This window comes from Bos javanicus, chromosome 29 (genome assembly GCF_032452875.1).
Source record: "Bos javanicus breed banteng chromosome 29, ARS-OSU_banteng_1.0, whole genome shotgun sequence".
NCBI lineage: Eukaryota > Metazoa > Chordata > Mammalia > Artiodactyla > Bovidae > Bos > Bos javanicus.
In genome coordinates, this window is record NC_083896.1 from 5,271,014 (window position 1) to 5,297,609 (window position 26,596).

At 41.2% G+C, this 26,596-nt stretch overlaps 1 protein-coding gene and 1 pseudogene across 1 annotated transcript; one reads left to right on the top strand and one right to left on the bottom strand.

The window, feature by feature from the left end:
- The window catches only part of LOC133240907 (upstream-binding factor 1-like protein 1), a 4,221-nt pseudogene extending 1,019 nt beyond the window's left edge, over positions 1-3,202 (top strand).
- A 20,517-nt stretch (positions 3,203-23,719) lies between these two features.
- On the bottom strand, positions 23,720-24,607 carry LOC133240908 (upstream-binding factor 1-like protein 1). The gene has a single exon (XM_061405895.1). The coding sequence runs from the start codon at positions 24,605-24,607 to the stop codon at positions 23,720-23,722; it is 888 nt and encodes a 295-aa protein (XP_061261879.1).
- Positions 24,608-26,596: the final 1,989 nt, after the last annotated feature.

Consider the following 26,596-nt stretch of genomic DNA (forward strand, 5'->3'; position numbering starts at 1 on the left):
CTGCTTTTCTTTCTGAAATCTTGACTATATTTCAGCTTGAGCTGTTCTGGCAGCTTCTGTATTCCTCAGATGGAGCCTTGGTCAGCTCCTGGTTGCTCATCATGGTGTTTGGAGGTACTGAGGTCTCATCTCTTTAAAAAGTGGAGGTAAGCTGTCCAGGGTTCTTGGGTAATCAGGATGTTTCTTGTGTTTTCTGCTTTTGGAAGGATTGTAGACATTTTCCTTGCTTCCAGGACTAATTCTGTCAAAGTATGAAGCTTTCTAAACATTACGGGAAATCTCTAACCATTTGAGTTTGTACATTTCCCCAGAAAATTCTTTACAAGCTATTTTTCTCAGTCCATCACTGACTGAGTTATTTTGAACATGTGCTTGTCACTGGATAGATTTTTTTTTGTACATTCCAGTAATTGAACAATGTTTTCTCTGGACCAGTCATCTTGGCTTTTAGGCAGCACGTTTTCTAGGTTTTATGAAATGTGGTCCCAGCAGATCAGAAACCTCAACGGTATTTCCACTGTCTGCACTCTCAAGATTGAGCAGGTGAGTTCTTTCTGAAGTCCAGCAGTCTGTGGGATTCTATGTATCTGTGGAGAAAGAAACAGAAAGCCACTCTCCTTTGGGATACATGAAGCACACTCTGCTTAGATATGTCCCTTCTATCACTCCTTTACCCTAAGAATGTAAATGAAAACTGTCTCAGTCTGAATTGAGATTCATATTGAGCATTATGAAGCTTCTTTTGCAGTTAAAAATCCTCAGATCCCATCCCAATATGCCTTGCACTCAATCTCACAAAAGGATGTTTAACACACAAATGAACAAAATAAAAGACTGGTTTCTCACTCAAGGGACAAAGAATAAGAGAAAATGAAGGGAGGAAAAAATAAAATTAAAAGCCTGAAAAGCAAAGGGCTTTAAAACATCAATGAGATACCACAGCACATCAGTATAAGAATCATCAAAATCCCAAGAGGACATCACCAAATACTGAGAGAATGAGGAGAATCAAGACTTTGATTCATTGCTGCTGCCTGTGTCAAATATATCTAAATATCTGTGTCTGGATTGGCATTTTCAGGAAACTACAGGTGGCAAACGTCAGCCTTGGTGTTTGTAATCTGACTACAGTGGCAGAAAAGATGTTAACAACGAAATTATGCACCTCCTTCATGTCCAAGAATATGTATCATAAATTGTTGCAGGCTTTCCTAAGCTATGAAGGTCTAAAGTCCTGATCATCAAAAGGCTGACTCTTACCTCTGAAGTGGTTCAGCATGTAGGAATAAAGAGGCCAGGAAGGAGCTCTGGGTTCATGGGCTGAGGCTTCTGCTTCTGTGCCAAGTCAGCCCTGTAACAAAGGACATTGGTTCATTTCAAGACCAAAGGTTAATCACATGAGCATTGCAAAACAGCAGACTTCACCACAGGATATGTTCTCAGGATTCTCCTACTTTTGGTGATTTGCATATACAATATATTCTACTTGCATGAGAATATAAAAATGTGTATAATTTTTAAATAGAAATTATCTCAAATTTCAATTTTCCATTTTTCTCAGACATTATTCCAAGTTTTTCACTCACTGAACTTAATTCCCATCCTCAATTCCATCAATTCAAAGACCCTGGGCATTTTATAGAGAGCAAGACATTCAAGCTAAGGCTTTGAGGCTTCACTCAGTAGTCATCAAGGATGCATTCTGTCTAAACAGAAGTGCTCACTGACCAGACATTGCTCTTGTCAGTCCAGCAAAGTGACACAGGTGTGGCTGCCCTGGTCCTGAAAGTCATTGCTCTTTGGTGGGTATCAGGAAGCACCTCCCTGAGGTCCTGCCTGCAGGGGGCTTGCTGTGATGGAACAGGCTGAGTCACTGCTACTCCATTATCAATATCACAGTCTCACTTGTCATGTGTGGGGAATATGTTTCTTTCATCTTTTCTCACCTTCCAACTTACTAGGTGAGTGCTTCCTCTGTGATATCCTAGAAAAATCCCTTCACTAAGTTTTATTTTGGTGAGGTTGGAGAGGATGGGGTGAGTGGGTGGAACAAAGCCAAGTATGTCAGCATGTTCTCAGGTATATCAGCCTCCCTCATAGCTCAGTTGGTAAAGAAACCATCTGCAATGCAGGAGAACCTGGTTCAAATCCTGAGGTCAGGAAGATCCACTGGACAAGGATAGGTTACCCATTCCAGTATTCTTGGGCTTCCCTTGCGGCTCAGCTGGTAAAGAATCCACCTGCAATGCAGGAGACCTGGGATTCAATCCCTGGGTTGGGAAGTAACCTGGAGAAAGGAAAGGCCCCACTCCAGTATTCTGGCCTGGAGAATTCCATGGACTGTATAGTCCATGAGGTCTCAAAGTCAGACACGAGTGAGCTACTTTCACTCGCAGGTATATTTGTTTTCAGTCAAATGAAAAGGAAACTTCTGAGACCAAGGATCAGAAGTCCTCAAAGTTCTTTTGAAATGAAATAGAAAATGGCCAAAAAGACAATATTGATAATACATATGCTAGTGTTCTGTACCTATGGATTCACATGGATTTAATCTGTACATTCTAGGCTATTTATTTGTTTATTTATTCATTTATTTTACAATAGGAGCTTGTAGAGCTACTTTCCTAACTATATTTCATACATGGTGTGTACAGGTCAATCCCAGATTCCCACTCTAAACTTCCTTTCTCCTTTTCCCTTGTTCTGAATGGGAAAAAATCAGAAAACATTTACAGACAGTTCCAAAAATGTAAAACTTGAAAATGCCACATACCGGGGAATGACTTATATTGCATTTAATTTACACTGTAAAATGTTAGTTGTAATAAGTTGACTAGAGATGGCAAAATGTACAGGAACATGCTTAGAATTTATCTGCAAATACTATGGCATTATGTACAAAGTTCTTTATCCTGGAATTTGGGAATGGGGGAGGACCTGAAATCAATTCCCCATGGTCCCAAGGAACAATGGTGAATCCACTTCATGAAAAAGACAACAAATTTTTCAGAAATCAAAAATCATTAGTGTATACTTGCCTTTCCTTATTTTTTCCAAGCCCTATCAAAGAAAAACAAAAAAGAAAAGATCACATTAATCATGAGAGTTCTATCCTTTTTCATGTTCTTTACTACTCCTGTTTGTGTATTAGATATGGCTTTCTAATTCTTTTATAGAGAACACTCAGAAGCTATCTTCATAACCGAGCCTAAAGTAAAACATGATGTGCTTCCTCCAGGCACATTAAGGAAGGAAAGGGGGCAGGAAGGGTTTGCCTCAAGATGCATCAACATCTAAGTTTCCAATGTCTTCACTACCTAGTGCTATGTTCAAGGATAAATCTCACCATTTGTAGTAACAATTAAAGCAAAAGAGACAACTGAATAAAACGAATTATAGAGTGCTTTAAAATTGATACCTGCATGAAATGTCTTACCTAGATGACAGGAAGAACCTCAGCATCCTCAGGGTGTGGATAGCAGAGAGTGACAAGGGTTTAGGGGAATGTACACTGCAGATGGAGATTGCAGCCAAATTAAAAGACGCTTACTGATTGGAACAGAAAGTTATGACCAACCTAGATAGCATATTAAAAAGCAGAGACATTACTCTGCCAACTAAGGTCCATCTAGTCAAGGCTATGGTTTTTGCAGTGGTCATGTATGGATGTGAGAGTTGGACTGTGAAGAAAGCTGCAGGTTGAAGAATTGATGCTTTGGAACTGTGGTGTTGGAGAAGACTCTTGACAGTGGACTGCAAAGAGATCCAACCAGTCCATCCTAAAGATCACTCCTGTGTGTTCATTGGAAGGATTGATGCTAAAGCTGAAATTCCCGTACTTTGGGCACCTCATGCGAAGAGTTGACTCATTGGAAAAGACTCTGATGCTGGGAGAGATTGGGGGCAGGAGGAGAAGGGCCGACAGATGATGAGATTGCTGGATGGTATCACCGACTCAATGGACATGAGTTTGAGTGAACTCCGGGAGTTGGTGATGGACAGGAAGGCCTGGAGTGCTGCAATTCATGAAGTCCAAAAGATTCAGACACAACTGAGCGACTGAACTGAACTGAACTAATAGTGAGATTTATGCCAAGAAAATTAACTTTCCCTGGTCACAGAATTTTGCTGATTTTGTTACCATATATCTGGATAGGTAATATTTCAGTGTCACAGCAGCTCGTCTAGAAGAGTGTTTCTCTCTCTGAGGATGGACCCTCCTTTCTCATCTGGAGCAGCTCCATGTCCAGCTTGTGGCATATCTCGGTCAGCTGTCTGTACAATTCTTTCAGACTTTCTCTGTGGAGTCATTCTGAACACTCTCTTCGAGTTGTTCACAATGTCCTTGGCTTCTCTCTCCAGAGCCTCCAGATGCAGTTGCTCCTCCTCCCGGAGCAACAGAAGCATCCTCTGATATTCAGCTTGTAATTGTCACCTCCCTAAGACCACATATTTCTGAGGGGATAAGAGGATCCAAAGCACGCTTATGTTCATATTTAAAAGAAAACCTCAAATATTATTTCCTTCATGTCATCAAGAAAGTTGTTGACAAACTTTTGGTCTCAGATATCTTCCTGTCCATTTTCTGTGAGTTCCTAGTTTCTTTCCGTGTTTGAATCAAGCTATCTAGGGGTCTCAAGATCTATCATTAAGAGGATTCTTCAGGGTTCTTACTTCATAAGTTATTTCCTCTCTAAATTGGATCTGAATTTTCTCTTCTTTTCTCTGGTTTTCTAAATATTCTTTAAAGTGATAAAACTTATTTTGTACAGTTTTTAAAAAATACATATAGTGCTCTAATTTCCCTCTAGGCACTAGTCTATTCCTCTCCTCTCCTTCACAGTGACACTTATGCAATGTTCTTATACTCTGTGTCTGACAAGGTTTATTCAAATATGCAAAATTTGTCCTAGGAACACTTTTCATGCTGTGGTTTTCCCATATACTAGCATTTTTTGAACTAATCTGTGCCAATTGTGATTACTGATAGGTCTTTTGAAACCATGCCTTTTCGAGGGAAGAGATCAATATGCTTTAATGGGAATTTAAATGGACCTAAAAGCTAGACTTGTATCCATATGGAGTGGGTAGGTGTTCCCTTCTCCCGGGGACCTTCCCAGTCCAGGGCTTGAACCCCAGTCTCCTGGACTACAGGTAGATTCTTTGCCATCTGAGCCACCATGTAAGCCTCCTGGGGCAACTCCCTCCTTGCTTATTTCTTTGGCTGTTCAGTGGGTTAATACACACAGAGGGTAACACAGCATCTAATGCTGTGGAATGAAGAGCTCTCTGCAGGGCTCTCCCTCAGCTCAGAAGATGTTTTGGGCTGTTTTAAGTCATCACTCTTCTGCCTTCAGGGAGGAGGTTATAATGAATTCAATGTAGATTGATACTAGCTGGTGAGTAGTAGTGTGGATAGTGGAGGATATAATTGAGTTGTGACCAGACATTTAAAGTCCTTTTAGGAAAATGCTGCTGCTGCTGCTAAGTTGCTTCAGTTGTGTCCAACTCTGTGTGCCCCATAGACGGCAGCCCACCAGACTCCCCGTCCCTGGGATTCTCCAAGCAAGAACACTGGAGTGGGTTGCCATTTCTTCTACAATGCATGAAAGTGAAAAGTGAAAGTGAAGTCGCTCAGTTATGCCTAACTCTTAGCGACCTCATGGACTGCAGCATACCAGGCTCCTCCATCCATTGGATTTTCCAGGCAAGAGTACTGGAGTGGGTTGTCATTGCCTTCTCTGATGTTTGCTCTAGATTTTCTAAAAGGATTATGCCTTTATTCCCAACACTGGTTATGGAAAAGGATCTGATAACACAGAATATTCAATAAAATGCAGAAAGCTGAGTGGAATAACAATAAAAATTCCCAGAACTTTGCAATCATCTGTGCTTTCATCTTAATGGTAACCCTCTGGACATCTTGGCATGCTGATCATGATGCTTACGGATATGAATTTCCATCTTTGTCATAATTACCATATCTGTTATTACATCTGTTTCATTTTCCTGAGAGTTAGCAAGAAAAACAATAAAGTTCTGTGGTTTGAAGAATAGATGCTTGCTTCTTGGACAGAAAGCTATGGCAAACCTGGTCAGCATAATAAAGAGCAGGGACACCACTTTGCCTACACCACTTTGTATAGTCAAGCTATGGTTTTTCCAGTAGCCATATACATGGCTATGTGAGAGTTGGATAGAAAAAACAATGTAGTACTGGGAAGACTCTGGAGAGTCCCTTGGACAGCAAGGAGATCAAACCCATCAATCCTAAAGGAAATCAGTCCTGAATGGTCATTGGAAGGACTGATGCTGAAACTGAAACTTCAGTATTTTGGTCATCTTATGAGAACAGCTAACTCATTGGAAAAGTCCCTGATGCTGGGAAATATTGAGGGCAGAAGGAAAAGAGGGCATCAGAGGATGAGATGGCTGGATGATATCACCAGTGGAATGGACAAGACATTGGGCAAACTCTGGGAGACAGTGAGGAACAAGAAAGCCAAAGAAATAAGCAAAGGGTTAAAAGATGCTCTTAACCGAAAAAGAAGGTGCAGGAATGGTAAGGTTTCGGATCATAGACAATGCAGTGCTTTTTAAAAAAAATCAATATCTGGAGATTGCTGAGGTATAAGCTGAAAAGAGAGTATTAAATCAGGGAAGGCAGCAGTTGGTTTTCAACAAGAGTTTCTTTATTTTTGACAATTGCTTTAGAAGCATCTACCCAGGGAAAATTCCAACATGTGGGTCACAAACCCACATGCAGCTCCAAAATTGAGGTGCATATTTGATTGTATAAATACATATCCCCAAAAGTTCCAACACCTCCCAAAGTCTACATTTCCCCTTGCAATCCAGCATCACTGCAAGATCGATCATCTTTCCTTTCCGTTCATGTTGAGCTGATGTCTGAAACCATGGATTGGTTTTCTGTTCCTGATGCATCTACTGCCGAGATTTTAGTTTACAGGTGACCAGAAGTAAACTTTGACAGATGCATCCAGCTAGAAGGAGTATAACCGTGGTTCAGAAAGGGCTCCTTGGGATCAAATGTCTTGTTGCCGCAGTGAGGACACAGGCTGGATTAAGTCAGATGAACCTTGGATGTTCTAAATCCCACATAATCTCGATGAGTTTATCTTGAAGCTGGACGAGTTGGCCCAGGTGAAGGGCTCCATGAGGGCTGCCACTCTCCTGAGGGGCAGGATCAGACTCATCACTTAAGTTGCTCAGCCCATTGGTGTGACTCAGAAGCTTCTCCAGGATGGCCAGAAAGGACGTTCCCACACAGAATGAAGGTCCCAAGCTTGAACAGTGGCTCAGGGCAGAGGATGGACTCATGCTGGGACTCTGTGATCCCACACTCCTCTAAGTTCAGCTCCTGAAGGGTGGCTGCAACTTGTTCCAGAATAATGTGGATGATCTCAGGACCAAAGTCCATCATGGTGACCCCACTCAGATCCAGGCCTTTGAGGTGACACATGTTTGGGCTCTGAGACAGATGGGGCAAGTCTGACTCTGTAAGCTGCCAGTTAGTTACTGCTGGGTGGTCCAAGGGGTCCTTGGGCATCTGGGGAGAAAGCAAGCAATTAGGTCTGAGTATTCAGGATGGCAGCTCAGCTAAACTAGTCAGATAGTTGATTTGCCCAAAGACAAGGTCCTAATAACCACCTCCTGAAGGTCAGTACCCAGAATGGCCTGTCTCATTTTGGACTGGCAGTACCTGTCTGCATCTCCTGCAAACTTGGAAGTCAACCCTGAATATTCATTGCAAGCACTGATACGGGAGCTCAAACTCCAGTACTTTGTCCACCTGACTGGAAGAGCCAATTCATCATAAAAGACCCTGATACCTGTACACCAATGGCTGATTCATGTCAATGTATGCCAAACACCACTATAATATTGTAGTTAGCCTCCCATTAAAATATAGAACAGTCTTTTGGACTCTGTGGGAGAGGGAGAGGGTGGGATGATTTGGGAGAATGGCATTGAAACATGTATAATATCATATATGAAATGAATCTCAAGGCCAGGTTCATTGCATGATACAGGATGCTTGGGGCTGGTGCACTGGGATGACCCAGAGGGATGGTACATTGAAGGAGGTGGGAGAGGGGTTCAGTATGGGTAACATGTGTATACCTGTGGCGGATTCATATTGATGTATGGAAAACCAATACAATATTGTAAAGTAATTAGCCTCCAATTAAAACAAATAAATTTATTTAAAAAATAATAATAGGGAGGTGGTCCTACGATGGCAGAGGAATAGGACGGGGAGACCACTTCCTCCCTCACCAATTCATCAAAAGAACACTTAAACATTGAGTAAATTCCACAAAACAACTTCTGAATGTCAGCAGAGGACATCAGGCACGCAGAAAAGCAGCCCATTGTCTTCAAAAAGAGGTAGGAAAAATATTAAAAAAAAAAAAAAAGAGAGAGAGAGACACACACAAAAGAGGTAGGGATGGGGCTCCGTCTCAGGAAGGTAGTCTTAAAAAGAGAGAAGTTTCCAAACACCAGGAAACACTCTCACTGCCGAGTCTGTGGCGAGCCTTGGAAGTACAGAGGGCAACATAATAGGGAGAAAAATAAGTAAATAATTAAAACCCACAGATTACGAGCCCAACGGTTACTCCCCCAGCAAAGAAGCAGCACAGACGTCTGCACCCAACACTAGCAAGCGGGGGCTGGGCAGGGAGGCGCGGGCTGCATTGCTTAGAGTAAGGATCTGGCCTGAATGCCCCGAGGGTAATCAGAGTGAACTAATTTGGGCTAGCAAACCAGACTGTGGGATAGCTACCACGCGAAAATCCCTAAGACACTGACAGGCCCGTGCATAGAACAAAGGGCTGAACAGACCCAGCCGGCTGCAGACCATCCCCCTCTGGTGACAGGCAACCAGAGCCGGAAGGGAGCAATTACAGCCCCAGAGAGACATTATCTACGAACCTGTAAGCAGGCTTCTTTGCTAACTAGGATTTCTCAGTGTTCTGGACAGTCATCATCCACCTGAGAAGGTGCGCCGGTTGTACACCCAGAAAACCAAGCGACAGGGACGGGAGAGGCGATAAGTCGCAGTGACCGCGCTCGCCAAACACCTCATCACCCAAGCTGCTCAGAGCTGGGAAGGGCACAAAACGCAGGCCCAAAGGAGTCTGCGCCTCTGAGGACTACCCGAGTGCCTGAACCTGAGAGGCTTAGACTTGGGAGGTGCATGCAGCCCAGGGCCAGCCTCGGATAGTTCCTGGTGGAGCAACCTAGAGCCTGAGCTGTGTGGGCAGGGAGGGTGCATGTGCTGTGGGGCAGGCCAGTGTGGCTGAAGCACTGCGAGCACACGCCAGTGTTATTTGTTTGCAGCGTCCCTCCCTCCCCACAGCATGACTGAACAAGTGAGCCTAAAAAGTGTCCACCACCACCCTCCTTGTGTCAGGGCGGAAATCAGACACCGAAGAGACCAGCAAACAGAAGAAGCTAAAACAGAGGGAACCGCTTTGGAAGTGACAGGTCCGATAGATTAACCCTGTAGTTAGTACCAACTACATAGGAAGGGGCCTAGAGATCTTGAGAAATATAAGCTGGACCAAGGAACTATCTGAAAATGAACTGACCCCACACTGCCCACAATAACACCAGAGAAAGTCCTAGATATATTTTTACGATCATTCTTTTCTTTTTCTTTCTTTTTTTTTAACTTTCTTTTAATTTTTAAGTCCTCTATTACTCCTTTAATTTTCATTTTTATAACCTATTATTACTTTTCAAAAAAAGACTATTTTTAGAGCAAACTTCATATATATATATTTTATTTATTATTTTTTTCTTCCCACCCACTCCCTCTCCCACAGAGTCCATAAGACTCTTCTATACATCAGTGTCTCATTTGCTGTCTCGTACACAGGGTTATTGCTACCATCTTTCTAAATTCCATATATATGCATTAGTATACTGTATTGGTGTTTTTCCTTCTGGCTTACTTCACTCTGTATAATAGGCTCCAGTTTCATCCACCTCATTAGAACTGATTCAAATGTATTCTTTTTAATGGCTGAGTAATACTCCATTGTGTATACGTACCACAGCTTTCTTATCCATTCATCTGCTGATGGACATCTAGGTTGCTTCCATGTCCTGGCTATTATAAACAGTGCTGCGATGAACATTGGGGTACACGTGTCTCTTTCCCTTCTGGTTTCCTCAGTGTGTATGCCCAGCAGTGGGATTGCTGGATCATAAGGCACTTCTATTTCCAGTTTTTTAAGGAATCTCCACACTGTTCTCCATAGTGGCTGTACTAGTTTGCATTCCCACCAACAGTGTAAGAGGGTTCCCTTTTCTCCACACCCTCTCCAGCGTTTATTATTTGTAGACTTTTGGATCGCAGCCATTCTGACTGGTGTGAAATGGTACCTCATAGTGGTTTTGATTTGCATTTCTCTGATAATGAGTGATGTTGAGCATCTTTTCATGTGTTTGTTAGCCATCTGTATGTCTTCTTTGGAGAAATGTCTATTTAGTTCTTTGGCCCATTTTTTGATTGGGTCATTTATTTTTCTGGAGTTGAGCTGTAGGAGTTGCTTGTATATTTTTGAGATTAGTTGTTTGTCAGTTGCTTCATTTGCTATTATTTTCTCCAATTCTGAAGGCTGTCTTTTCACCTTGCTAATAGTTTCCTTTGATGTGCAGAAGCTTTTAAGGTTAATTAGGTCCCATTTGTTTATTTTTGCTTTTATTTCCAATATTCTGGGAGGTGGGTCATAAAGGATCCTGTTGTGATGTATGTCAGAGAGTGTTTTGCCTGTGTTCTCCTCTAAGAGTTTTATAGTTTCTGGTCTTATGTTTAAATCTTTAATCCATTTTGAGTTTATTTTTGTGTATGGTGTTAGAAAGTGTTCTAGTTTCATTCTTTTACAAGTGGTTGACCAGATTTCCCAGCACCACTTGTTAAAGAGATTGTCTTTAATCTATTGTATATTCTTGCCTCCTTTGTCAAAGATAAGGTGTCCATATGTGCGTGGATTTATCTCTGGGCTTTCTATTTTGTTCCATTGATCTATATTTCTGTCTTTGTGCCAGTACCATACTGTCTTGATAACTGTGGCTTTGTAGTAGAGCCTGAAGTCAGGTAGGTTGATTCCTCCAGTTCCATTTTTCTTTCATATATATATGTATATATATATATATATATATATATATATATATATATATATATAATTTTTGTGACTTTATTTTTTTCTTCTTCTTGTTTTCTTTAATATTGTATTTTGAAAATCCAACCTCTACTCTAGAATTTTAATCTTTGCTTTTAGGTATTTATTATCAATTTTGTACCTTTAAGAACCCAATTTTAAGTACCCATTTTTACTTGGGAGCAAGATTACTGGCTTGACTGCTCTCTTCCTCTTTGGACTCTCCTTTTTTTCACCAGGTCACCTCTGTCTCCTTGCTCCCCCTTCTCTTCTCTACCCAACTCTGTGAATCTTTGTGTGTTCCAGATGGTGGAGAACATTTAGGGAACTGATTACTGGCTGGATTTGTCTCTCTCCTTTTCATTCTCCCCTTTTATCCTCCTGGCCACCTCTGTCTCCTTCCTCCCTCTTCTCTTCTCTGTATAAGTCCATGAATATCTCTGAGTGGTCCAGACTGTGGAGTGCACATGAGGAAGTGATAACTGGCTAGTTTGCTCTCTCCTCTTTTGATTCCACCTCATCTCATTCGGGTCACCTCTAACTCCCTCCTCCCTCTTCTCTTCTCCATGTAACTCTGTGAACCACTCTGGGTGTCCCTCACTGTGGAGAAACTTTTCATCTTTAACCTAGATGTTTTATCAACAGTGCTACATAGAAGGAGAAGTCTTGAGACTACTGTAAAAATAAGACTGAAAACCAGAAGCAGGAGGCTTAAGTCCAAATCCTGAGAACATCAGAGAACATCTGACTCCATGGAACATTAATCAATAGGAGCTCATCAAATGCCTCCATACTGACACTGAAACCAAGCACCACACAAGGGCCAACAAATTCCAGAGCAAGACATTCCACGCAAATTCTCCAGCAACAAAGGGACACAGCCCTGAGCTTCAATAATATAGGCTGCCCAAAGTTACACCAAAACCATTGACATCTCATAACTCATTACTGGACACTTCATTGCACTCCAGAGAGAAGAAATCTAGCTCCACACACCAGAACACTGACACAAGCTTCCCTAACCAAGAAACCTTTACAAGCCACCAATACAACCCCACCCACAGTGAGGAAACTCCATAATAAAGAGACCTCCACAAATTGCCAGAATAAGGAAAGGCCACCCCAAACTCAGTAATATAAACAAGATGAAGAGACAGAGGAATACCCAGCAGGTAAAGGACAGGATAAATGCCCACCAAATCAAACAAAAGAGTAAGTGATAGGGAATCTACCCGATAAAGAATTCTGAATAATGATAGTGGAAATGATCCAAAATCTTGAAATAAAAATGGAATCACAGATAAATAGCCTGGAGACAAGGATTGAGAAGATACATGAAAGGTTTAACAAGGACCTAGAAGAAATAAAAAAGAGTCAATATATAATGCATAATGCAATAAATGACATCAAAAACACTCTGGAGGCAACTAATAGTAGAATAACAGAGGCAGAAGATAGGATTAGTGAAGTAGAAGATAGAATGGTATATATGAATGAATCAGAGAGGAAAAAAGAAAAACGAATTGAAAGAAAGTAGGACAAACTCAGAGACCTCCAGGACAATATTAAATGCTCCAACATTCAAATCATAGGAGTCCCAGAAGAAGAAGACAAAAAGAAAGACCATGAGAAAATACTTGAGGAGATAATAGCTGAAAACTTCCCTAAAATGTATAAGGAAATAATCACCCAATTCCAAGAAACCCAGAGAGTCCCAATCAGGATAAACCCAAAGCAAAACACTCCAAGACACATATTAATCAAATTAACAAAAATCAAACACAAAGAACAAATATTAAAAGCAGCAAGGGAAAAGCAACAAATAACACACAAGGGGATTCCCATAAGGATAACAGCTGATCTTTCAATAGAAACTCTTCAGGCCAAGAGGGAATGGCAAGACATACTTAAAGTGATGAAAGAAAATAACCTACAGCCCAGATTACTGTACCCAGCAAGGATCTCATTCAAATATGAAGGAGAAATCAAAAGCTTTACAGACAAGCAAAAGCTGAGAGAATTCAGCACCACCAAACCAGCTCTCCAACAAATACTAAAGGATATTCTCTAGACAGGAGACACAAAAAGGGTGTATAAACTCGAACCCAAAACAATAAAGTAAATGGTAATGGGATCATACTTATCAATAATTACCTTAAACATAAATGTGTTGAATGCCCCAACCAAAAGACAAAGACTGGCTGAATGGATACAAAAACAAGACCCCTATATATGTTGTCTACAAGAGACCCACCTCAAAACAGGGGACACATATAGACTGAAAGTGAAGGGCTGGAAAAAGATATTCCAAGCACATAGAGATCAAAAGAAAGCAGGAGTAGCAATACTCATATCAGATAAAATACACTTTAAAACAAAGGCTGTGAAAAGAGACAAAGAAGGACACTATATAAAGATCAAAGGATCAATCCAAGAAGAAGATAAAACAATTATAAATATATATGCACCCAACATAGGAACACTGCAATATGTAAGACAAATGCTAACAAGTATGAAAGGGGAAATTAACAATAACACAATAATAGTGGGAGACTTTAATACCCCACTCACACCTATGGATAGATCAGCTCAACAGAAAATTAACAAAGAAACACAAACTTTAAATGATACAACAAACCAGTTAGACCTAATTGATACCTATAGGACATTTCACCCCAAAACAGTGAATTTCACCTTTTTCTCAAGCTCACACGGAACCTTCTCCAGTATAGATCACATCCTGGGCCATAAATCTAGCCTTGGTAAATTCAAAAAAATTGAAATCATTCCAACCATCTTTTCTGACCACAATGCATTAAGATTAGATCTCAATTACAGGAGAAAAACTATTAAAAATTCCAACATATGGAGGCTGAACAACACACTACTGAATAACCAACAAATCACTGAAGAAAGCAAAAAAGAAATAAAAATATGCATAGAAACGAATGAAAATGAAAACACAACAACCCAAAACCTGTGGGACACTGTAAAAGCAGTGCTAAGGGGATAGTTAATAGCAATACAGGCATACCTTAAGAAATAAGAAAAAAGTCAAATAAATAACCTAACTATACACCTAAAGCAACTAGAAAAGGAAGAAATGAAGAACCCCAGAGTTAGTAGAAGGAAAGAAATCTTAAAAATTAGGGCAGAAATAAATGCAAAAGAAACAAAAGAGACCGTAGCAAAAATCAACAAAGCCAAAAGCTGGTTCTTTGAAAGGATAAATAAAATTGACAAACCATTAGACAGACTCATCAAGAAACAAAGGGAGAAAAATCAAATCAATAAAATTAGAAATGAAGATGGAGAGATCACAACAGACAACACAGAAATACAAAGGATCATAAGAGACTACTATCAGCAATTATATGCCAATAAAATGGACAACGTGGAAGAAATGGACAAATTCTTAGAAAAGTACAACTTTCCAAAACTGAACCAGGAAAAATAGAAAATCTTAACAGATCCATCACAAGCACGGAAATTGAAACTGTAATCAGAAATCTTCCAGCAAACAAAAGCCCAGGTCCAGACAGCTTCACAGCTGAATTCCAGCAAAAATTTAAAGAAGAGCTAACACCTATCCTATTCAAACTCTTCCAGAGAATTGCATATTAAAGTAAATGTCCAAACTCATTCTATGAGGCCACCATCACACTAATACCAAAACCTGACAAAGATGCCACAAAAAAAGAAAACTACAGGCCAATATCACTGATAAACATAGATGCAAAAATCCTTAACAAAATTCAAGCAATCAGAATCCAACAACACATTAAAAAGATCATATACCATGACCAAGTGAACTTTATCACAGAGATGCAAGGATTCTTCAATATCTGCAAATCAATCAATGTAATACACCACATTAACAAATTGAAAAATAAAAACCATATGATTATCTCAATACATGCAGAGAAAGCCTTTGGCAAAATTCAACATCCATTTATGACAAAAAAAATACTCTCCAGAAAACAGGAATAGAAGGAATATATCGCAACATAATCAAAGCTATATATGACAAACCCACAGCAAACATTATATCCTCAATGGTGAAAAATTGAAAGCGTTTCCCCTAAAGTCAGGAACAAGACAAGGGTGCCCACTTTCACCACTACTATTCAACATAGTGTTGGAAGTTTTGGCCACAACAATCAGAGCAGAAAAAGAAATAAAAGGAATTTAAATTGGAAAAGAAGAAGTAAAACTCTCAGTGTTTGCAGATGACATGATCCTCTACATAGAAAACCCTAAAGACTCCACAAGAAAAATACTAGAGCTAATCAATGAATACAGTAAAGTTGCAGGATATAAAATCAACACACACTGCATTCCTATACATTAATAATGAGAAAATAAAAAGAGAAATTAAGGAAACAATCCCATGCACCATTGCAATGAATAGAATAAAATACTTAGGAATATATCTACTTAAAGAAACTAAAGACCTATATATAGAAAACTATAAAACACTGGTGAAAGAAATCAAAGAGGACACTAATAGATGGAGAAATATATGATGTTCATGGATCAGAAAAATCAATATAGTGAAAATGAGTATACTACCCAAAGCAATCTATAGATTCAATGCAATCCCTATCAAGCTACCAAAGGTATTTTTTCACAGAGCTAGAACAAATAATTTCACGATTTGTATGGAAATACAAAAAACTTCGAATAGCCAAAGCAATCTTGAGAAAGAAGAATGGAACTGGAGGAATCAACCTTCCTGACTTCAAAGTCTACTACAAAGCCAGTCATCAAGAGAGTATGGTAGTGGCACAAAGACAGAAATATAGACCAATGGAACAAAATAGAAAGCCCAGAGATAAATCCATGCACCTATGGACACCTTATCTTCAACAAAGGAGGCAAAAATATGCAATGGAGAAAAGACAATCTCTTTAAAAGGGGTGCTGGGAAAACTGGTCAACCACTTGTAAAAGAATGAAACTAGAACACTTTCTAACACCATACACAAAAAGAAACTCAAAATGGATTAAAGATCTAAATGTAAGACCAGAAACTATAAAACTCTTAGAGGAGAACCTAGGCAAAACACTCCCCGACATAAATCACAGCAGGATCCTCTATGACCCACCTCCCAGAATATTGGAAATAAAAGCAAAAATAAACAAATGGGATCTAATTAAAGTTAAAAGCTTCTGCACAACAAAAGAAACTATAATCAAGGTGAAAAGACAGCCTTCAGAATGGGAGAAAACAATAGCAAATTAAGCAACTGACAACTAATCTCAAAAATATACAAGCAACTCCTACAGCTCAATTCCAGAAAAATAAACGACCCAATCAAAAAATGGGCCAAAGAACTAAATAGACATTTCTCCAAAGAAGACATACAGATGGCTAACAAACACATGAAAAGATGCTCAACATCACTCATTATCAGAGAAATGCAAATCAAAGCCACAATGAGGTACCATTTCACGCCAGTCAGAATGGCTGTTATCCAAAAGTCTACAAGCAATAAATGCTGGAGAGGGTGTGGAGAAAAGGGAACCCTCTTACACTGTTGGTGGGAATGCAAACTAGTACAGCCACTATGGAGAACAGTGTGGAGATTCCTTTAAAAACTGGAAATAGAATTGCTATATGACCCAGCAATCCCATTGCTGGGCATAGAAACTGAGGAAACCAGAATTGAAAGAGACACGTGTACCCCAATGTTCATCACAGCACTGTATATAATAGCCAGGACATGGAAGCAACCTGGATGTCCATCAGCAGATGAATGGATGAGAAAGCTGTGGTACGTATACACAATGGAGTATTAGTTCAGTTCAGTTCAGTTCAGTCACTCAGTCATGTCAGACTCTTTGCAACCCCATGAATCGCAGCACACCAGGTCTCCCTGTCCATCACCAACTCCTGGAGTTCACCCAGACCCATGTCCAGTGAGTCAGGGATGCCATCCAGCCATCTCATCCTCTGTCATCCCCTTTTCCTCATGCCCCCAATTCCTTCCAGCATCAGAGTCTTTTCCAATGAGTCAACTCTTCGCATGAGGTGGTCAAAGTACTGGAGTTTCAGCTTTAGCATCATTCCTTCCAAAGAAATCCAAGGCTGATCTCCTTCAGAATGGACTGGTTGGATCTCCTTGCAGTCCAAGGGACTCTCAAGAGTCTTATCCAACACCACAGTTCAAAAGGATTAATTCTTCGGTGCTCAGCCTTCTTCACAGTCCAACTCTCACATCCATACATGACCACTGAAAAACCATAGCCTTGACTAAATGAACCTTTGTTGGCAAAGTAATGTTTCTGCTTTTCAATATGCTATTTAGGTTGGTCACAACTTTCCTTCCAAGCAGTAAACGTCTTTTAATTTCATGGCTGCAGTCACCATCTGTAGTGATTTTGGACCCCCAAAAATAAAGTCTGACACTGTTTCCACTGTTTCCCCATCTATTTCCAATCAAGGGATGGGACTGGATGCCATGATCTTCGGTTTCTGAATGTTGAGCTCTAAGCCAACTTTTTCACTCTCCACTTTCACTTTCATCAAGAAGCTTTTTAATTCCTCTTCACTTTCTGCCATAAGGGTGGTGTCATCTGCATATCTGAGGTTATTGATATTTCTCCTGGAAATCTTGATTCCAGCTTGTGCTTCTTCCAGTCCAGCGTTTTTCATGATGTACTCTGCATATAAGTTAAATAAGCAGGGTGACAATATACAGCCTTGACGTACTCCTTTTCCTATATGGAACCAGTCTGTTGTTCCATGTCGAGTTCTAACTGTTGCTTCCTGACCTGCATACAAATTTCCTAAGAGGCAGATCAGGTGGTCTGGTATTCCCATCTCTTTCAGAATTTCCACAGTTTATTGCGATCCACACAGTCAAAGGCTTTGGCATTGTCAACAAAGCAGAAATAAATGTTTTTCTGGAACTCTCTTGCTTTTCCATGATCCAGCGGATATTGACAATTTGATCTCTGGTTCCTCTGTCTTTTCTAAAACCAGCCTGAACATCTGGAATTTCACGGTTCACATATTGCTGAATCTTGGCTTGCAGAATTTTAAGCATTCCTTTACTAGCGTGTGAGATGAGTACAATTGTGCGTATTTTGAGCATTCTTTGGCATTGCCTTTCTTTGGGATTGGAATGAAAACCGACCTTTTCCAGTCCTGTGGCCACTGCTGAGTTTTCCAAATTTGCTGGCATATTGAGTGCAGCACTTTCACAGCATCATCTTTCAGGATTTGGAATAGCTCAACTGGAATTCCATCACGTCCACTAGCTTTGTTCGTAGTGATGCTTTCTAAGGCCCACTTGACTTCATATTCCAGGATGTCTGGCTCTAGGCCAGTGATTACACCATCGTGATTATCTGGGTCGTGAAGATATTTTTTGTACAGTTCTCTGTGTATTCTTGCCATCTCTTCTTAATATCTTCTGCTTCTGTTAGGTCCATACCATTTCTATCCTTTATCGAGCCCATCTTTGCATGAAATATTTCCTTGGTATCTCTAATTTTCTTGAAGAGATCTCTAGTCTTTCACATTCTGTTGTTTTCCTCTTTCTTTGCATTCATCACTGAAGAAGGCTTTCTTATCTCTTCTTGCTATTCTTTGGAACTCTGCATTCAGATGTTTATATCTTTCCTTTTCTCCTTTGCTTTTCACTTCTCTTCTTTCACAGCTATTTGTAAGGCCTCCCCAGACAGCTATTTTCTTTTTTGCATTTCTTTTCCATTGGGATGGTCTTGATCCCTGTCTCCTGTACAATGTCATGAACCTCATTCCATAGTTCATCAGGAACTCTATCTATCAGATCTAGGCCCTTAAATCTATTTCTCACTTCCACTGTATAATGATAAGGGATTTGATTTAAGTCATACCTGAATGCTCTAGTGGTTTTCCCTACTTTCTTCAACTTAAGTCTGAATTTGGCAATAAGGTGTTCATGATATGAGCCACAGTCAGTCCTGGTCTTGTTTTTGCTGACTGTATAGATCTTCTCCATCTTTGGCTGCAAAGAATATAATCAATCTGATTTTGGTGTTGACCGTCTGGTGATGTCCATGTGTAGAGTCTTCTCTTGTGTTGTTGGAAGAGGGTGTTTGTTATGACCAGTGCATTTTCTTGGCAAAACTCTATCAGTCTTTGCCCTGTTACATTCCATATTCCAAGGCCAAATTAGCCTTTTACTCCAGGTGTTTCTTGACTTCCTACTTTTGCATTCCGGTCCCCTATAATGAAAAGGACATCTTTTTTGGGTGTTAGTTCTAAAAGATCTTGTAGGTCTTCATAGAACCGTTCAACTTCAGCTTCTTCAGCGTTACTCAGCCATTAAAAAAAATACATTTGAATAAGTTCTAATGAGGTGGATGAAACTAGAGCCGATTATACAGAGTGAAGTAAGCCAGAAAGAAAAACACCAATACAGTATACTAATGCATATGTATGGAATTTAGAAAGATGGTAATGATAACCCTGTATGCGAGACAGCAAAAGAGACACAGATGTATAGAACAGTCTTTTGGACTCTGTGGGATGGGGGAGGGATGATTTGAGAGAATGGCATTGAAACATGTATAATATCATATAAGAAATGAATTGCCAGTCCAAGTTCGATGCAGGATACAGGATGCTTGGGGCTGGTGCACGGGGATGACCCAGAGGGATGGTATGGGGAGGGAGGTGGGAGGGGGGTTCAGAATGGGGAACACATGTACACCCGTGGTGCATTTATGTTGATGTATGGCAAAACCAATACAATATTGTAAAGTAATTAGCCTCAATTAAAATAAATATTAATAATAATAAATAAATTAATTAAAATTATAATACCTAATCATAAACACCATTAAATATATACCATCATGTTAAAAAAAAATACTGATCGTTGGAAAGATTAAGGGCAGAAGGAGAAGGGGTTGACAAAGGATGAGACGGTTGGATGGCATCACCAACTCAATGGACATGAATTTGAGCAAATTGTAGGAGATGGTGAAGGACAGGGAAGCCAGGCAAGCTGCATTCCTTGTAGTCACAAAAAGACGGACACAACAAAGCAACTGTAAAGCAACTCAGTTCTACTTTCAGTCTTCTCCTAAGTCTTTGCTTGGGGATAAATATTTCACTTGTCATTTCAGTAAACAAAGGATGTTGCAGAAAAAGGCCGTTTTCCACTGCAGCCCCCACAAGACAGTGTGCCCTGAGGGGAATTCAAGGAGAGGAAAACAGAATGGTGTCCTGAGGGAGTTAAGATGCGTATCATAAACATGACTTCAATAAGCCCAGACTTTTACCTCTTTTCATAGAGAAAATCATGAAAAGGGACTTCCCTGGGGGCCTGTGGTTAAGAATGCACTGGTCAGCACCAGGGATACAGGTTGGATCCCTGGTCCAGGAAGACCCCACAGACTGTGGAGCAACTAAGCCCAAGCACCACAACTACTGAGCACCCGACTAGAGCCTGGGGGCCAAGACCACTGATGCCCACACCCCGGTCCCACGCTCTGCAATGAGAGATGCCACCAAAAGGAAAAGTCAACACATTTCAACTCAAGAGTAGCCCCTGCTCACCACAACCAGAAAAGGCTGCGCTCAGCAAGAAAGACCCAGCACAGCTAAAATAAGCAAACAAATAAGATTATAAAAATAAATAAATAACAATTATTTAAAACCATTAATTTGAGATGTAACATGTCCATCATCCATAGTAATCTTTTGATGCTTTCTGAATGGGTTTTTCAGCCCGTGACCTTCTGTACTCTGGCTTCCCTTATAACTTTTGAACAGTTCCTCAGGGCCACCTGCAAAGACACCTTTCTGGCTATGATCTTCCGTAAAATCACTGAATAAAGCATATTTGCCATGCTTTAGTTTGTTCATTTTTTTGTCATTTGACCTGCTCTTCCAAGACCTTTTCCCAACCCACAGTGTCCTGTCCCCACTCACCTGAGTTCCAGGGATTAGATGGAAACTGTCGACTAAAACAGGAGTCACCACCTGAATATAGAGTCACTTTATTTCATGGGAGTATTTAAGAGCCAAGCCCGGGCTTCCTTGGTGGCTCAGAGGGTAAAGAATCTGCCTGAAGTGTGGGAGATCTGGGTTTGATCCCTAGGATGGGACGATCTCCTGGAGGAGGAAATGGCAGCCTGAGAATCCTGAGAGGTGAGACCCTGACCCCTGCTTTCCTTCTGCTGCTGCCTGTCCTTCTACAAGGAAGGGGTCAGAAGTGCAGGCTGGGCAGGTTCTGGGAAGGAAGGTCCAATGACGTGGAGCACCTGGATCCCACTGCCAAAGAGGCAGAAGTATCTCTGGGATTGAGTTGCTAGACTCCTGACTTTAATCCCATTTCTAGAATAAAAGGGAGAAGCTGTCTGGCAGGTCATGAGCAGTGCTTCCTGCTTTCTTCCCTGAGTCTTTTTAACCAAAAGATATGTTTAGATTTTCCAAGAGGAAAGAAATCCACTTAACATTTTGTGGCTGTGAATGAACTGTGAGCAAGTCATTTTGGAAGCGCTAAATCTTAATCTTAAATTAGATCCTATAGGACTGGAGTTTTATTCCCAGTTCGTATATAGGTGAAGCAACAGGTAAATGCATATTTTAGTATTTTAACCAATGTTGTCTTCTTCTATTAGAACATTCAGAATTTTAGCCTATATTCATCTAGTATTTGTGTTTTCCTGCCTGTTTCTTTAAACAGTTTTTATTTATATTGCAGTATAGCCTGTTAGAATTCTGTGGTAGGTCTTCCTTGCTGGTCTAGTGGTTAAGAATCTGCCTTCCCATGGAGGGGACATGGATTTGATTCAGAAGATTTTCCAGGCCCTGAAGCACCGAAGCCCATGTGTCACAACTACTGAGCCACTGCTCTAGGGCCTTGCTCCAAACCCAGGGAAGCCACACCAGGGAGAACCTGGAGCACTGAGTTACCCCAGCTCCCCCTAACTGGAAACATGCCCTGCACTGCAAGAAGACCGAGCCCCATGAAAAACAAGGAAATTAATCTGTAAAAAAAAATGGAGAGAAGTAATAATATTCTGGTAATTTCAGGTAAAGAGCAAAGGGGCTCGGCCATGAATATACCTGTGCCCATCCTTCCCCACACTTCCCTTCCATCCAGGCTGCTACACAAAATTGAGCAGACTTCCATGTTCTCTACCGTAAGTTCCCCAACTGTATATTCATGAGGAATAAAATATTCCAATAAGACATCATGGATGAAGAGGAAGTCTCCAAATTCAACACGTTTCATATACAAGAACAATACTTGTGTGATACTAATTGTCCATGAGAATCAAAAATGAAAATAGCCAGGAAAGTTTGGGGGAAAAAAAAGTTTAATAAGATGGCACTAGCTTTAAATACATTTTCAAATACATCAATAAACCAAAATAATAAAAATGGGTCATCAGTTCAGTTCAGTTCAGTCGCTCAGTCATGCCCGACTCTTTGGGACCCCATGAATTGCAGCACGCCAGGCCTCCCTGTCCATCACTAACTCCAAGAGTTCACGAAAATGCATGTCCATCAAGTCGGTGATGCCATCCAGCCATCTCATCCTCTGTCGTCCACTTCTCCTCCTGCCCCCATTCCCTCCCAACATCAGAGTATTTTCCAATGAGTCAGCTCTTTGTGTGAGGTGGCCAAAGTACTGGAGTTTCAGCTTCAGCATCATTCCTTCCAAAGAACACAGAGTGGTAGATGAATCCCCAACAGTTTAGTATCTGTGAACTAAAAGACTGACACACAAACTACACAAGTCCTAATATAATACAATTTGAGTCTGTGGTAAAAACATGTTTTACTTACAACTTGGATCAGAAGGAAGGGGTTGGGGCAGAAATCTGCAGAAATTCAGACATGGCCTGAAAACTCAGGGCCACTGGGTCAGAGGAGGCTGGTTTTAAGGAAAAGCCAATTCAGGTGGAGGGGTTACACATTTTTAATTTTGAGGTTTTGATCAGTGAGAAAATCTCATGGACAGTTGACAGGATGCACACACACATGGAAATGCTGCTGCCCATGTGCTGGCCCCAATTCCAAGGTAAGGAAGTGCCAGCTCTTCACCTCAGAGAGAAGGGGCAGAGACATCAGGGCCTGACAGCTTCCTTTAAGGAAGTCTCCCACTTCCATTCAATCAGATCTTCCCTTCCCAGCTCACTGCCTGAGTCCTGAGGGACAAGGGACAAGGTCAAAGAGAAGGGGCTAACAGACCCCTGGAGCCCGTCACACGTCTGGACTGCAGAGGGTGAAGAGAGAAAACCTTTCCAGTTTAGGAAGCTCAGTCTACTACAAGGTGCCCCGCAGCCCAGTCAGCTCAAGGTTCATTCCACGAGGCGTCTTTGCCTTGACTTTCTCTCAGGGTGAACGTGGGGTAGATGGAGAAGCCAGAAATTACAGCTCAAGATGCCTTCTTTCCAACAGATCCCACTTTGTATGAAGAGGGAGGGAAAGAAGGAAGGCAATGAAAAAGCATAGAGAGAAGAGCCCATGGACTTTTGCTGAAAAGTTTTGTCCCTTCAGTTTGTGAACTAAACTCAGTTGGAATCCGAGTCAGAGGAGTCCCCTGAGGACCATGAGCTGGAGCTGTGGTCCTCCGGCTCAGAATCTCCATCTTCATCTTCACTGCTGGGGGCTGAGCAGCAGTTGCCTTCCTCCTCTTCCTCATTTTCCTCTGATTTCCCTGAGGCAGGAGAATATTCTCTAATCCTGTCTGATGATGCTAATTCTGCAGCCTGAAGCCCCGGGTCCTCTCTAAGTCTTCCTTGCAGATTCCATTTTGATGGGGACTGCAGACTGATCCTTCTAATCTTGGAGTTCGGCCGCCCCGTCACACTCATGTTCTTACGCTTAGCACAGGTCTCTTCTCTGTAGGCAGCATATTCTTCAGGAGGCAGAGTCCTGAGCCAGAGATAAAGGTCAACCTTGTACTGTGTCTGCAGTCCCTCTGCCTGCTTCTTATAAAGCTCCTTCTGGTCCTGGGGGATGCGCTGCCAGAGTCTACTGATCTCCACCATGCGCTCCCACGGGCGCACCACTTTCAGCTCCCTCCTCGACCAGAGATCCTGGTGGAACTTGTGATAGCCATTCATCGGGGGCTTCTTGGGCTCTCCGTGGAATTTCCACTTCATGGGTAAACTCTTATCTGGGGGAGACTTCACTTTTTGAACATTCTCCTGAAACTTCTCTGGCACTTTCATTTCACTTCTTTGGGGGACACCAGATTTCTCTGGGTTTGGGACTAGATCAGGGTGCTGTGCTCTGAACAGAGCTATTTTCTCCCTAATATCCTTTTTCACTTTCTCAAGTTCCTGACTGTCTTTCACCCTCAGCTGCTCAGGCACCTTCCTGTGTTCCTCAGACAGAACCCTGGTCAGCTCCTGGTTGCTTATCTTGGGGTGTTTTGGGATGTACTGAGGTCGCATCACTTGGGAAATGTGCTGGTAAGCTGTCAGGGGCTTCTTGAACAAATAAGTATGATTCTGGTGTTTTCTTGTGTTTTCTGTGTTTTCTTGTGTTTTTTTGGAAAGATTGCTAACATTTTCCTTAGCTTCCAGGACTAATTCTTTCAGCTCATGTCTAGCAAACTCAAACTATGAACGAATCCACAGCCGAACTATAATTCTAGCTCGAGGCCTACAAACGCTCCTTCCACTAATAGCCACCTGATGACTACTAGCAAGTCTAACCAACTTAGCTCTACCCCCAACAATCAACTTAATTGGAGAACTATTTGTAGTAATATCAACTTTTTCATGATCTAACACTACAATTATTCTAATAGGTGTGCTAAACTTTCTCACCTTATGGGAAACCTCTAACCATTTGAGTTTGCACATTTCCCCAGAAAAATCTTTAAAAGCTACTTTTCCCAGTCCATCACTGACTGGGTTGTTTTGAACGTGTGCCCATCACTGGATGGAATGCTTTTCTCCATACTTTCCAGTAACTGCACGATGTCTTCCTTGGACCAGTCATCTTGGCGTTTAGGCATCGCCATTTCTAGGTCTTTGGGACACTTATTTGATCCCAGCAGTTCAGACACCTCAGCAGAATCTTCAGCTTCTTCACTCTCAAGATTCAGCAGGTGAGTTATTTCTGAAGTCCTGCAGTGTGTGCGATCCTCTGTTTCTGTGGAGAAAGAAAAGGAAAGTTACTCTCCTATGTGACACAGGAGAGAAGCACAGCCCACTTGGGATACATTCCTTCTGTAATTTCATTTACCCCCAAGAACGTAAATGAAAACCAGCCCAACCTGTGAGTTGAGAGTCCTGTTGAGCATTATGAAGCTTCTTTTCACAATTAAAAATTCTCAGGCCTGAACCCAACTTGCTTTCCAGTCTCACCACAGTGGGTTTTACATAGAAATGAAAAGAGCATGGGGACTCACTCAAGAGACAAAGGATGAGAGAAAAGGAAGGGAAGTTAAAAATAAAAATGCCTGATAAGCAAGAGGGCTTTAAAATAGCAATGAGATACCACAGCACATGGACAAGAATTGTCAAAATCCCAAAGAAGGACCAAGTACTGAGAGGGTGGAATATCAGGAAATTTGATTCATTTCCTAAGGCAATGAAAAACAGTACAAGCCTTCTGAAAGACAATAAGGCAATCTGTTACTAAACTAAATACCCTCCTACCACGTAAGTCAGGGCTCATGCTCCTTTGTATTTGCCCAAATCATAGGTAATGCTCAAAATTCTCCAAGCCAGGCTTCAGAAATATGTGAACCGTGAACTTCCTGATGTTCAAGCTGGTTTTAGAAAAGGCAGAGGAACCAGAGATCAAATTGCCAACATCTGCTGGATAATAGAAAAAGTAAGAGAGTTCCAGAAAAACATCTATTTCTGCTTTATTGACTATGTCAAAACCTTTGACTGTGTGGATCACAATAAACTGTGGAAAATTCTGAAAGACATGGGAATACCAGACCACCTGATCTGCCTCTTGAGAAATCTGTATGCAGGTCAGGAAGCAACAGTTAGAACTGGACATGGAACAAAAGACTGGTTCCAAATAAGAAAAGGAGTTCGTTAAGGCTGTATATTGTCACCCTGTTTGTTTAACTTATATGCAGAGTACACCATGAAAAACGCTGGACTGGAAGAAGCACAAGCTGGAATCAAGATTGCCGGGAGAAATATCAATAATCTCAGATATACACATAACACCACCCTTATGACAAAAAGTGAAGAGAAACTCAAAAGCCTCTTGATGAAAGTGAAAGAGGAGAATGAAAAAGTTGGCTTAAAGCTCAACATTCAGAAAACGAAGATCATGGCATCCGGTCCGACCACTTCATGGAAAATAGTTGGGGAAACAGTGGAAACAGTGTCAGACTTTATTTTTCTGGGCTCCAAAATCACTGTAGATGGTGACTGCAGCCATGAAATTAAAACACGCTTACTCCTTGG

Bases quoted from the DNA above. Each gene is read 5' to 3' on its own strand.
- LOC133240908 (XM_061405895.1), bottom strand. From the start codon at position 24,607: ATGCGACCTCAGTACATCCCAAAACACCCCAAGATAAGCAACCAGGAG.